This window comes from Salvelinus namaycush, chromosome 12 (genome assembly GCF_016432855.1).
Source record: "Salvelinus namaycush isolate Seneca chromosome 12, SaNama_1.0, whole genome shotgun sequence".
NCBI classification, from domain to species: domain Eukaryota; kingdom Metazoa; phylum Chordata; class Actinopteri; order Salmoniformes; family Salmonidae; genus Salvelinus; species Salvelinus namaycush.
The window spans coordinates 44,232,574-44,244,865 of record NC_052318.1 but is presented as its reverse complement, the minus strand read 5'-3'; the positions used below and the strand labels follow the sequence as shown (position 1 = coordinate 44,244,865).

The 12,292-nt window shown below is 45.0% G+C and overlaps 1 protein-coding gene across 1 annotated transcript; it reads right to left on the bottom strand.

Annotated features, from left to right (window-relative positions):
- Window positions 1-1,235: 1,235 nt before the first annotated feature.
- LOC120057296 (transgelin-3-like) lies at window positions 1,236-11,869 on the bottom strand. The gene is made up of 4 exons (XM_039005863.1): window positions 11,690-11,869; window positions 11,262-11,436; window positions 1,636-1,738; window positions 1,236-1,377 (listed from the first exon to the last, which is right to left on the bottom strand). Exons 1-4 carry the CDS (start codon window positions 11,867-11,869, stop codon window positions 1,236-1,238), a joined length of 600 nt encoding a protein of 199 aa, XP_038861791.1.
- Between the last annotated feature and the right edge of the window lie 423 nt (window positions 11,870-12,292).

Genomic DNA, 12,292 nt, shown 5'->3' with positions numbered 1-12,292 from the left:
ATGATGCTTGTTGTGCATTACGGTTGAACCAAAAGATTATATGTAACAAAGATTCAATTAAATGTAAACAATGAAATATGTATGTGAAATAATATGTTGTTGCTAATATTATGTACAATATCTAATTACGTTGCAATATAACAATAGCGCACAGATACCCTAATTGGGGCGGATGGACTCATAGTAATAGCTGGAGCGGGATAAGTGGAATGGTATCAAACATGGTTTCTATGTGTTTGATGCCATTCCAATAGCGCCGTTCCAGCCATTATTATGAGCCGTTCTCCCCTCAGCAGCATCCACTGCAATAGCCTAATATTCTAAATGCTTTTAGCAATTAATTTAAAAAAAATCTCATCACCCTAATAACTATGACACACCCCTCACTATTGTCATTGGTTGCACTAATTGCACTTTTTGTCTACATAACCTGGTTCAAGCATTCGTGACATTACCCTGGAGAAGGCACAATGATGACAAAATATTGGTGCGTCACCCAATAATTTACTGGGAGCTTGTGTATATAGAGTAACTTTATTTATAGCCTAGAGTGAACTCGTCATTAGGCAGCACCTCTACCAACTTTTTGCGCCAGCTCATGCTTTTTATTAGACATTTCACAGTACTCATACATCTGGATACATTAAGTAACATAAATTAAACTAGAAAACAATACATATAATTGAAGTACTTCAACAAATATTTGACTTAACATTCAATACTCAACACGAACTTGGTGCATAAAGAAATCATGCAACAAATGCAGTTATATAAAAAGAAAAATGGCTGTAGTGCGTTGCATTCACATTCCGCAGTGTAGTAAAGAATAAGACTAGTGGTGCTGTAAATTACCTGAATAAAGAATATTGTAACTTAATACTATCGTGACTATCATTACAATTACTTTTCAAAATAACATTTCTTCTTAGACAATTGCTGTCATTTCACAATTGTGTTGACAGAAACCTTGAACACCTGTCTGATGCAAAAACAACATCCACTCTGACAGAAATGGCACACCTGACCGTGTAACTGAGTGAAGAAGAGCCACTGTGAGCTCATACAAAGGCTTATTGAGGGACATCATCTGTAATGCCCTGTAATAGTGTTCTGAGATTTTCAGTATGAGGTTACATCTCGGGCCCCTATAGCGAGATCATCAGGGAAACTTCACGCTGCCACTGAGCTAATGAGAGAGCAATTTTGGATTAATTTAGAGGAGCGAAATGACATTTTTACATTATCTGACGTGGCATACCATACCCCCTCATGCCAGACTGAGACGCCCCGGTGTTTCCCCCCATCTGCATGCCAATCAGACTGCGGCCTTGACGCAACTGCTCCTCAGAAAACTCCCGCCGGTTTCCCTGAGCTTTCCTAAAAGCACAGGAGACAAAACTGGTGAATTACCTGCTGTGATGGATGTTTGTACAGGAGAGATTAAAACTGATACAAGTCAGATAGGAAGGGTCTACACCTACAGTATTGATATGTAAGCAAACAGGTGGGAGGGGTCAAGTTATGCGACTCATAAATAGTTCATTTTGGAGTGGCATGTAATAAAGAAATGGACATACAGTATCATTGCTGTTTTGTACAACTCATTTCAAACAGCTATCATGATTGGTTCCTTACCTATGAAACCAATCAGGTTCACCACGATATTGACCATCATCCTTTGTGAGCGCCATACTGCCAAGTGCCGACAAGGTCCCTTGCACGGCAGCCATATCCTTCCCTGTAGTTACACAAAATACCAGACAGACATTTCAATACTATATTTGGCTTTAGTAGGTCAAATCAAAGTTTATTGGTCGCGTACACTGATTTGCAGATGTTATCGCAGGTACAGCGAAATGCTTGTGTTTGTAGCTCCAACAGTACAGTAATACCTAGCAATAAAAAAAACTAGAGTTCCTCTGTCTAGTGTCTGTGTTCTTTTGTCCATCTTAATCTTTTATTTTTATTGGCCATTCTGTGAGATGGATTTTTCTTTGCAACTCTGCCTAGAAGGCCAGCATCCCGGGGTCGCCTCTTAACTGTTGACATTGAGATTGGTGTTTTGCGGGTACTATTTAATGAAGCTGCCAGTTGAGGACTTGTGAGGCGTCTGTTTCTCAAACTAGACACTCTAATGTACTTGTCCTCTTGCTCAGTTGTGTACTGGGGCCTCCCACTCCTCTTTCTATTCTGGTTAGGGACAGTTTGTGCTGTTCTGTGAAGGGAGTAGTACACAGCGTTGTACCAGATCTTCAGTTTCTTGGCAATTGCTCGCATGGAATAGCCTTCATTTCTCAGAACAAGAATAGACTGACGAGTTTCAGAAGAAAGTTCTTTGTTTCTGGCCATTTTGAGCCTGTAATCGAACCCACAAATGCTGATGCTCCAGATACTCAACACGTCTAAAGAAGGCCAGTTTTATTGCTTCTTTAATCAGGACAACAGTTTTCAGCTGTGCTAGCATAATTGCAAAGGGTTTCATAATGATCAATTAGCCTTTTAAAATGATAAACTTAAATTAGCTAACACAATGTGCCATTGGAACACAGGAGTGATGGTTGCTGATAATGGGCGTCTGTACGCCTATGTAGATATTCCATAGAAAATCAGCCGTTTCCAGCTACAATAGTCATTTACAACATTAACAATGTCTACACTGTATTTCTGATCAATATGATGTTATTTTAATGGACAAAAAAATGTAAACATTTTTAAAATGTAAACATTATTAAAGTGACCAGTGTTCAATGACTATGGACATAGGGCAGCAGTCTCTAAGGTACAGGGTAGAGTACCGGGTGTTAGTGTAACAGTACTCTTCTTGCGTTGTGTACAATCAATCCTCGACACGAATTCCAACATGTAGCACCAGTCATGGAGATTTATTCTTTAACAATGTACCTGGTAGGAACAGCACAAAATTGCACGTCATGCAATGCACGGCTCACCATCCAACTCTGCACTCACGCACGCTGGTTTGGTGCTTGTTCACTGGGACGATTCTAATGAAACATCCTCCCTCGTAAGCAAGCTACGCAAACCAGCCAATAAGATGCCATGTTGAGTAGGTGAAGGCAAGACAAAACTAAAACCAAAAACCCATTGGCTTAACAATAAAGTGGCAAGGGGAATCACCAATAAAACCCTGTTACACTCCCCCCTACTGAATTCCACTTGCAAAGAAAAATAATAAAAAATACAAAACGGCACTGTGCAAACATACCAGATACAGAGACACTCAACATATGTACAGAATAACTCAGAGGAAAAAAAATTTGATATATTTTTATACTACCTAATAGAGAAACTAAAAGGTAAAGCTGTGTATATCAAGGATGCAGACCCTGCTTTAAATCAGTCACTAAATATTCCAGTCATTAGACTATTCTCCTTGAGAATTAGAGTGAAAAGCGGTTGATCAATCCCCTTAGCCCTCATAGGTAAACATGCCTGTTACATGTTAAGTACACTCAGTGACTTTAAAACATCCAAGTAATAAAATAAACTACCATAAGAGAGTTGATCATATCCGTCACATTACCATCTTGCAACCTCTAATCATGGTCACAATGATGTAAAAGCAAAACAAATAAAAGATGCCAATACCATTGACCCTCTATTCACATATTAAACCTTCAAGAGCTAACTGTCTGCTGATTCATAATCTCAATCAGTCTTGACACTGGTTTAAATAGTCTTCCTGCCCTTGACCTAATACGACCCCGACTACCTTCAACTGCATAAGGGGTAACAGTGTTGTGTACTGTTGCAATAGTGGGACTGTCAACACAGTCCGTCTGTAACTGATCAGGTAAGGAATGGTCCGAGTTTGGTAGGTCAGTACGGATATCGTAAGTAGACTGGTCAATTAGCTCACTCACTACACTGTTACGGTCTCGGTCAGATTCTTGAAGACTCTCTGACCGAGGCAGAACTTCCAGCTGCAGTATATCTTCCACAGAATCCAAAGGTGGAATATCCTGAGCATCCAAGGATCGCACATCACCCTCCAGGCTTGTGTCACCTGTTCCTTCAGAAGGCAATTCTGACACCCACACTCTCGTTCTGTACTCAGCATCATCATCCACTGCAGTGTCCATGGCAGCTGAGACCATAAGGCTGTCATTCATGCCCTCAGACTCTGTTAATCCAGACATGTCTGTTCCCTCATCAACGGCAGCATGGGGAAGAGGAAGGAAGTTGACTGGCATTATCAGGTTGCGATGTACCGTCTTCTCCCGTCCAGTGGAGCTGTTCTGAATCTTAAAAGTGTGGCTGTCAGCATTCAACCCAGTGACAAGGTAGACAGTATCCTCCCAACGGTCAGCGAGCTTCCGCTTTCCCCGCTCCACCTTGTTAGCCAGCAACACTCGATCACCAATCTCCACTGGTGCTCCTCTGACTCTTCTGTCATAAAGGTCAGCATGCCTCTTCAACTGCTTCGCTGCAGATGCCTGTGCTGTATTCATGGCTTCTTTCAGATCTCTCCTCAAAGACTGAACAAACTGGTCATAGTCGACAACTTCTGGGTTCTCTATGACTGAGCCAAAGACTATGTCAACAGGCAGTCTTGGCGTCCTCCCAAACATTAGCAGGAAAGGGGCAAAGCCTGTGGTCTCGTGGATTGTACAATTGTACGCAAACGTGATGGACTTCAGCGCCTGAGGCCATCTGTGCTTTGCTCTCTTTGGCAGGGCCCGGATCATGTTTCCCAACGTCCTATTCATCCTTTCGCAGGACCCGTTCCCCATCGGATGGTACGGCGTGGTGTGAGACTTCTGAACACCTGCAACACTCAACAGTTCGGCTATTAAAGCGCTCTCGAAGTTGGCTCCCTGGTCTGAATGTATACGGCGAGGCATCCCGTAGACACAGAAATAGTTGTTCCACAACTGATGAGCTACTGACTTAGCAGACTGGTTCGGACACAAGAAGGCATGAGCCAATTTGGTAAAGTGGTCAGTAACAACGAGCACATCCAAGGACTTGTTTGAAGAATCTTCTGCAGACCAGAAGTCTATGCACACTAGTTCAAGAGGCTCAGTTGTTATTATGCTCTCAAGAGGAGCTCTCGCTTCCGGTTCAGGAGTCTTGCTCACGACGCATCTCCTGCAGCACTTCACATATGCTTTTACCTCCCTCTCCAGGCCATGCCAGAAGAACCTCTGTCTTGTCAGGTAGACTGTTCTCTGTTGGCCCTGGTGACCAGCTTCATCATGGACACCCTTCAACACCATTGCTTTCATGGAGGCTGGAACCACATACAGATACGTTTTCCTCTTTGTAACCACATTCCTTGAAACACGATACAGTACACCCATCTTCATGGTCAACTTGTCCCAACTTCTGAGAAGACACAAAACCTCAACAGTCTCATGGGAACGCTCTCTCCGGGATGGTCTTCTCCCCCTCTCCACAAAGAAGATCACTCTGCTGATCACGTTGTCATCACGCTGCTTACTCATCAGTCGGTCGTGTGGCAGAACATCGACATCGGTCTGCTCTGATGGCATAACAGCCTGTGGAAGCTGTGGCAACAGCAGTGCATGTGAGCCCACTTCATCCCCCCAGCACCTGTGTGAATGAAGAACAGCTGCAACTTCATGTCTTGATAAAGCACCAGATGGGTCAACAGTAGCCTGACAGCTAATGACCACTTCGTTGGAGTCAGAGGCTTTGTCAAAGGGGTGGCTGGACCAGCGAAACACATCTTGCACTCTGTCTGTGCGCACAGCGTCGGCTTCAGCTAGTAAGGTCTCGTACGGGACCCTTGTCAGGCGATGGAGTGCACTGGGTCGTACGAAGGGCTCTCTGCTCAAAGCATCTGCAACAACATTTATTTTTCCAGGGATGTACTTGATGTCAAACTCGTACGGTGCCAGCTTGGCGACCCATCTCTGTTCACAAGCATCAAGCTTTGCTTTGGTCAGAATGTATGTCAAGGGATTATTATCTGTCCATACCGTGAACTGCTGTCCCCGTAGCCAGTGGTGGAACTTGTCACAGATAGCCCATTTCATGGCAAAGAACTCGAGCCTGTGTGCAGGATACCTCGACTGCGCATAACTGAGGGACTTGCTCGCGAAGGCTATAGGTCTCGCTGTAGCTCCCTGTTCCTGCACCTGGGACAGCACAGCACCTAAGCCATTGCTGGACGCATCCACCGAGAGTAGAAAGGGTTTTTCGAAGTTGGGGTGGGCCAACAAAACCTGGTCCAGTAAGGCTTGCTTTAGCTGGAATAAGGCCTGTCTGCATTCTGTTGTCCAGTCGGCAGCCGTCAACTTCCTGACAGGTGAGCGTCGCTTCTTTTTCCAGCGTGGAGCCTTGTGTCCAGTAGTCAATCCAAAGAGAGGCTTTGCAATGGTCGAGCAACCTTCAATGAACTGTTGATAATACACCACCATCCCAAGGAATGACCTCAATTTCTTCTGAGATGGAATGTCAGTGCCATCTTCCATCAGATCAGCTTCTGTTACTCCTGTAATGGCCTTCACCTTCTCAGGGTCTGTAGCTACACCATCCGCGCTAATGATATGCCCCAGAAACTTCACAGACCTCTGCAGAAAGTTACACTTTTTTGGCGCCAACTTCAGGTTGTGAGCCTTGAGACGCTCAAAAACCATTTCCAGGCGCTGTATAGCCAGATCTTCAGTGGGCGCATAGACCAAGACATCGTCAAGGTAACACAGCAGGCTAAGAAAGTTCTGATCCCCAAAGATGTTTAGCATCATCCTCATAAAGGTTGCAGGACTATTACATAACCCCTGTGGCATACGATTGTATTCGTACAATCCAAATGGCGACGTAAAAGCTGTGAATCTCCGGTCATCCTCATGCACTTCCACATTGTAGTAGCCAGAGGTAAGGTCCATTGTCGAGAAAAAGGCATTTCCACCTAAAGCAGCCAGTGCGTCAGCCTGGTGAGGGAGTGGGTGGGCGTCTTTGATGGTGCGAGCATTGAGCAAACGAAAATCAGTACAGAGTCTCAGGTCTCCAGACTTCTTCCATACAAGGACAAGGGGAGAGGCGAACTCACTACTAGACTTCCTTATGATTTCACGTTCTTCCATCTCATTCAATGCTTGTTTGAGCTTCTCATAATGATTTGGTGAAAGGCGTCGGTAGGGCATCCGAAAGGGTTTCTCATCACTCAGTTGAATGCGGTGAAGACATCCGGAAGCTTTTCCACAATCCAACTTGTGCCTGGAAAAAATAGACTGGTACTCAGCTATGAGCTGGATGAGTTTCTTCTTACCAGCAGGAGACGCTTGACAGGAGTTGACATCAATATCAGTCAAACCTAAGTCACGTAAGACCTCAGGATCGCTTGAACTGTCAGGTCCGTCAGTATCGTGAAGTTGGCTGGAACCGTCATCAGTCAGTGTCAAGTCATCTTGGCAGTCAGTGAGTATATCAGCCGTTCTCTGCACTTGCTGCTGCAAAGCTGCTGATGAATCATCATTCACACACGAACAGTCAAAGTCCTCTAGAGCCATGCAAGGAAAGACATCGGCTAGAGTGGCGTTTCGTCTCAAAGTCACTGTCTTCTGAGAAGGGTTTATCACTCTAACAGGGAGCCACCCATCCCCCCGCAATAGAGCTACTGTCCTCCCTACCAGTATTGACCTTGGTGTTGACCTTGAACTGCTGGGCTCAATGAGAACAGCACTGCCCGCTGATAGATTCTGAGTGTTTCGTAGTCTGCCCCAGACTAAGTGCTCCTGCATAGGCTCTAGAGTCACAGCCCCTTTTAGTCTCACAGTTCCAACTTTGTCAGGTACTTCACCGTCTCTCCATCTCTCCACATTAGCCATCATATTGATTAGCTTGCTCTCCTCACCCCCGTCACACACAGGAGTATAAACCCTCTTCCAGAGATCTCCATCCGTCTTCAGGTGGCGAATCAAGTGCTTTAGGAGATTGCTGCCCAAGATGAGGTCATCACTCTGGCCTTCAACCACCAGTGTAGGCACGGCAACTCTACATCCGTACACCTCCATCTCCAGCTCACATACTCCCAAAGGCCTCGTCTTCAACCCACCACAACCAACCAAGACTACCTCTGTAGGACTCAATGATGGACTTTTCAACACTCCTGCACGCAACAGTTCAGGTAAGACCCTAGAGCTCAAGGTACAAGCCATGGATCCACTGTCAAGCATAGCTCTCACTTCCACTTCTCCTCCTATTAACACCTTGGCATAAAATAAATCATCATGTGCAGAAAGCCTCTGTGTGTTCTGCATTATGATACTCTTCTCAGTCTCCATTTCGTCACAAACACTTTTATATACAGACTCCAAATCAACAGCTCTCACCGATGGGGACTCTACAAAAGGCCCAACACTCTCCCCTTCTACATGCAGGCCTACTAGTTTTCCCGGAAGCTGAGCAGTGGTTACTGTAGGGACTCCACCAGCTGTGCTCAGAGCTGCGGCCTTGGGGCACTGAGAGCGTGCGTGGCCAGCTACATGACAAAGAAAGCAGAGGTGATTGGCCCTGCAGTGAAAGTAAGTATCATGTCCAGCATCCCCGCACACGTTACATGGCCCATTAGACTTCACTTTGCTCCTATTCCCTTTTTGGAACCTATGGTCAGACTGTTGTGGTCTCTGCTCCAGCACACGCTCCAGCATTGCAAGGATACGTTCCATCGGCTCAGCTGAGCCCTGAATAGTCTGGGCTGGGTAAGGCAACGTATTGGGTACTTCCATGATGGGCCTCACAGCAGGCATGGTGATCGGCATGACAGCACCAACTTCCTGCTTCATTGTTGTGATGGCTGGGATCACCTTAGATAAGTGAGAGTACCTCTGCTCCCTCCTGTATTCATCCAGCCTCTCATGAACATCTGCAGCAGTCCACTGCTGTAATGGCTTGCACTTAAAGATAAGGGACAGTTCAGCGTTAGGGCAGTGTCTGATGAACATGACTGTGAGCTCACGAGATGGGTCTTCAACACTTTTTTTCTGTCTCTTTAGACAATCTTCAGCAACCTCCATAGCCCTGTTCAGTCTGAGCCAATATTCAAATGGTTGTTCATCAGTCAGAGGTAATGTGGCATAAAAGTCAGCGAGGGGCATGCTTGAAAAAGCAGTGTCACTAAAATGTTGTTTCAGTATGTCAAAGATGGGACTCGGGCCTTTAGATAAATCAACGGAGGGATTGCTGCGTATGCCCACTTTAACAACATCGCGGGCCCTTCCCATAAGCCTACCCATAACCTCAACAGCTTGGTCCATCACAGATACGCCCCTCTTACGCATGTAAACCATGACCATATCCTCCCACTCATGCACTGTGCACTTTTCAGAGCCATCCCCCCGAAAGTACACTGGTTCCCTGATATCAGACTTCAATACCAGGTTCAGGCCTGACACATCCAAACCCCTAGAGCTGCATGCATTCCCCATAACATTGTCCCCAACATGTCCAACAATTGCCTTTGACTCCAAACAGGAGGCAATGTTCTCCCCAATGGAATGACCAATCTGCTGTACTATGTCTGCTATGAAATCCATGGAGACCTCCCCACTCCCTGTATTTGGCAAAACTCTGTCATACACATCCTTGGGCGTTTCCATGGGTACACTATCATCAAAACTCCCAAAACCCTCCAGTTTAGGCATAGGTGTAGAAGCAACTGGAATTTTGCCTGAACCCCTACCAACAGATGGTGACAGATTAAATGACAGGAAACCCCTACCTCTCCCAACACCTTCCATTTTAACAATGGGAAATCAACACACTAATAAAAATGTAACTAGCAAAAAAAATGCATATATATATTTCTTTCTTTAACCTCACGTCAAAATCTAACCTATATCTAGTACACAGGTAAAACTCACCCTACTCATATCAGATATACATTAGAATTTCAAATAAACAAGTAACACAAAAGTTATATAGTTTATCTGTGAAGTGTCTCAGCCAGAGAAATCATCAATTTCGATAATAAAACGTTGGCGGCGCCCTCTTGTGGCGAAATGCGATATCGCACTATACTGCACCAGCAACGTCTTATCTGGTTCTTCAACGGCAACCACGGCGAAGTTCTGAGATGGAAATCCAGCGAAGGATGATCCGATCCAGAAGAACGGTCACGGCACCACTGTAACAGTACTCTTCTTGCGTTGTGTACAATCAATCCTCGACACGAATTCCAACATGTAGCACCAGTCATGGAGATTTATTCTTTAACAATGTACCTGGTAGGAACAGCACAAAATTGCACGTCATGCAATGCACGGCTCACCATCCAACTCTGCACTCACGCACGCTGGTTTGGTGCTTGTTCACTGGGACGATTCTAATGAAACATCCTCCCTCGTAAGCAAGCTACGCAAACCAGCCAATAAGATGCCATGTTGAGTAGGTGAAGGCAAGACAAAACTAAAACCAAAAACCCATTGGCTTAACAATAAAGTGGCAAGGGGAATCACCAATAAAACCCTGTTACATTAGCCAGCTATTAAGAGTGACTAAGGTTCAGGGCAGGGTACTGGATGGAGGCCGGCTAGTGGTGACTGTTTAACAGTCTGATGGCCTGGAGATAGAAGCTGTTTTCTCAGTCTTTCATCACAGCTTTGATGCACCTGTACTGTCTCCGCCTTCTAGATAGATGGTAGAGGGGTGAAAAGGCAGTGGGGAGGGTGGCTGAGGTCTTTAATGATCTTCATAGCTGACCTGTGACACCGGGTGCTGTAGATGTCCTGGAGGGCAGGCAGTGTGCCCCCGGTATTGCGTTGTGCTGACTGCATCACCCTCTGGAGAGCCCTGTGTTTGCGGACAGTGCAATTGCCGTACCAGGCGGTGATACAGCCCGACAGGATGCGCTCAATGATGCATCTGTAGAAGTTTGTGAGGGTCTTAGGAGCCAAGACAAATGTATTGATTCTCCTGAGGTTGAATAGGCGCTGTTGAGCTTTCTTCACCACGCTGTCTGTGTGAAGGGACCATTTTAGGTCGTCAGTGATGTGCACGCAGAGGAAATGTACGTTTTTGACCCCTCCACTGTGGCTCTGTCGATGTGGATGGGGGCGTGCTCTCTCTGCAGTCTCCTGTAGTCCATGTTGTTCCCTCATTGGTTATAAAAAAACATTTAATTGTAGAAAAGAAATGTATGATTTGACAAATGAATCCTTTCCAGGAAGGTATATTATATTGAAAGGCTATATTCACATACATGGCACATACCTGAAGTTATCTAACATAAGGACTAACCAATTGCTGCATGTGAGTGTAAGGTGGAAGAGCTCTACCTTCCCATAAGTCCACTGTCTGGAAAAGGTCCCCGGTGATCACCCCATAAGCTTCAGCTGACTGTAGGAACTGTGAGATCTTCTCCATCTGCTTGAAGACCATCTTTGTCTCTGGGATCTTCTTTATGGGCTCTTGACCAGAGGGATAGAGGCTGTTAATGAGCCTACAAAGAATCTGCAACGAGAGATTAAATAATGGAATGACAGATTAGAACTGGCCTACACCCACCTAGCATCAGAGGTGGCAGTAGTTGGTGGCTTTGAGAACCAGGAGAAGAAACCCCATAATAACAAAGGCTATCAAATATCGTCTATTATGATAATGGTGAATTAGTCTGAGATGATCTGTATATGTGTTTTAAGAGTTAGGTTTAGAATATGGAAGACATGCACAAGGTTACATCAACCAGAGTTTGTGTCAGACTCACTGTTCCATCCTTGAGCCAGCTCTGGAAGTTTAGTCTCCCAGACTCTGGTCGTTCTATGTCCCCCCCAACCTGCAAGATGATCCAGTCCACCAGTCTGGCCTCCAGGTCCAGAGTATACTTCTGGTCTATCTTCTCCTGAACCTCCCTACTCAGCCCGTAACTGGGTCCTCTGTTTGCCATGGCTTCCAGAGTTCGAGCTCTTCCAAGAGAGTGACTGCAAGGAAAGGGTGCAATTTAACAAATTAACATCTCTCCAACCCTTCTTTGAAATTAGAAGCAAAATCACTTATTGTGGGTAAATTAATCCATAACTTTTGAACTGCAGTCTAGTAGTTTGAGGATGTGTGTCGCTGGAGACATGCACTATTTCACTGCTGCCTGTTAATTCTTTGTATTAGTCTGCCCTGGGCTTTCATTTCTGATGTCATATGTATATTTAGATACGGGCCTCTGACTTCAAAGATACGCAGTCATAAAGTTCAGCGATTTTTTTCATATATTCAGACACCTCTAGTTTCACATTGCAATCTTCATAATTTAATTTGTTTTAACCGTGTGGATGATACTTCCCTCGAAAATAAATCGAGGGAAATATGATTGAAA

Coding starts and splice junctions, on each gene's coding strand:
- LOC120057296 (XM_039005863.1), bottom strand. CDS start 11,869: ATGGCAAACAGAGGACCCAGTTACGGGCTGAGTAGGGAGGTTCAGGAG. Junction 1,739..11,261: donor GACAGTGGACTTATGGGAAG/GTAGAGCTCTTC, acceptor GTGTAACTACAG/GGAAGGATATGGCTGCCGTG. Junction 1,378..1,635: donor GAACCTGATTGGTTTCATAG/GTAAGGAACCAA, acceptor CTGTGCTTTTAG/GAAAGCTCAGGGAAACCGGC.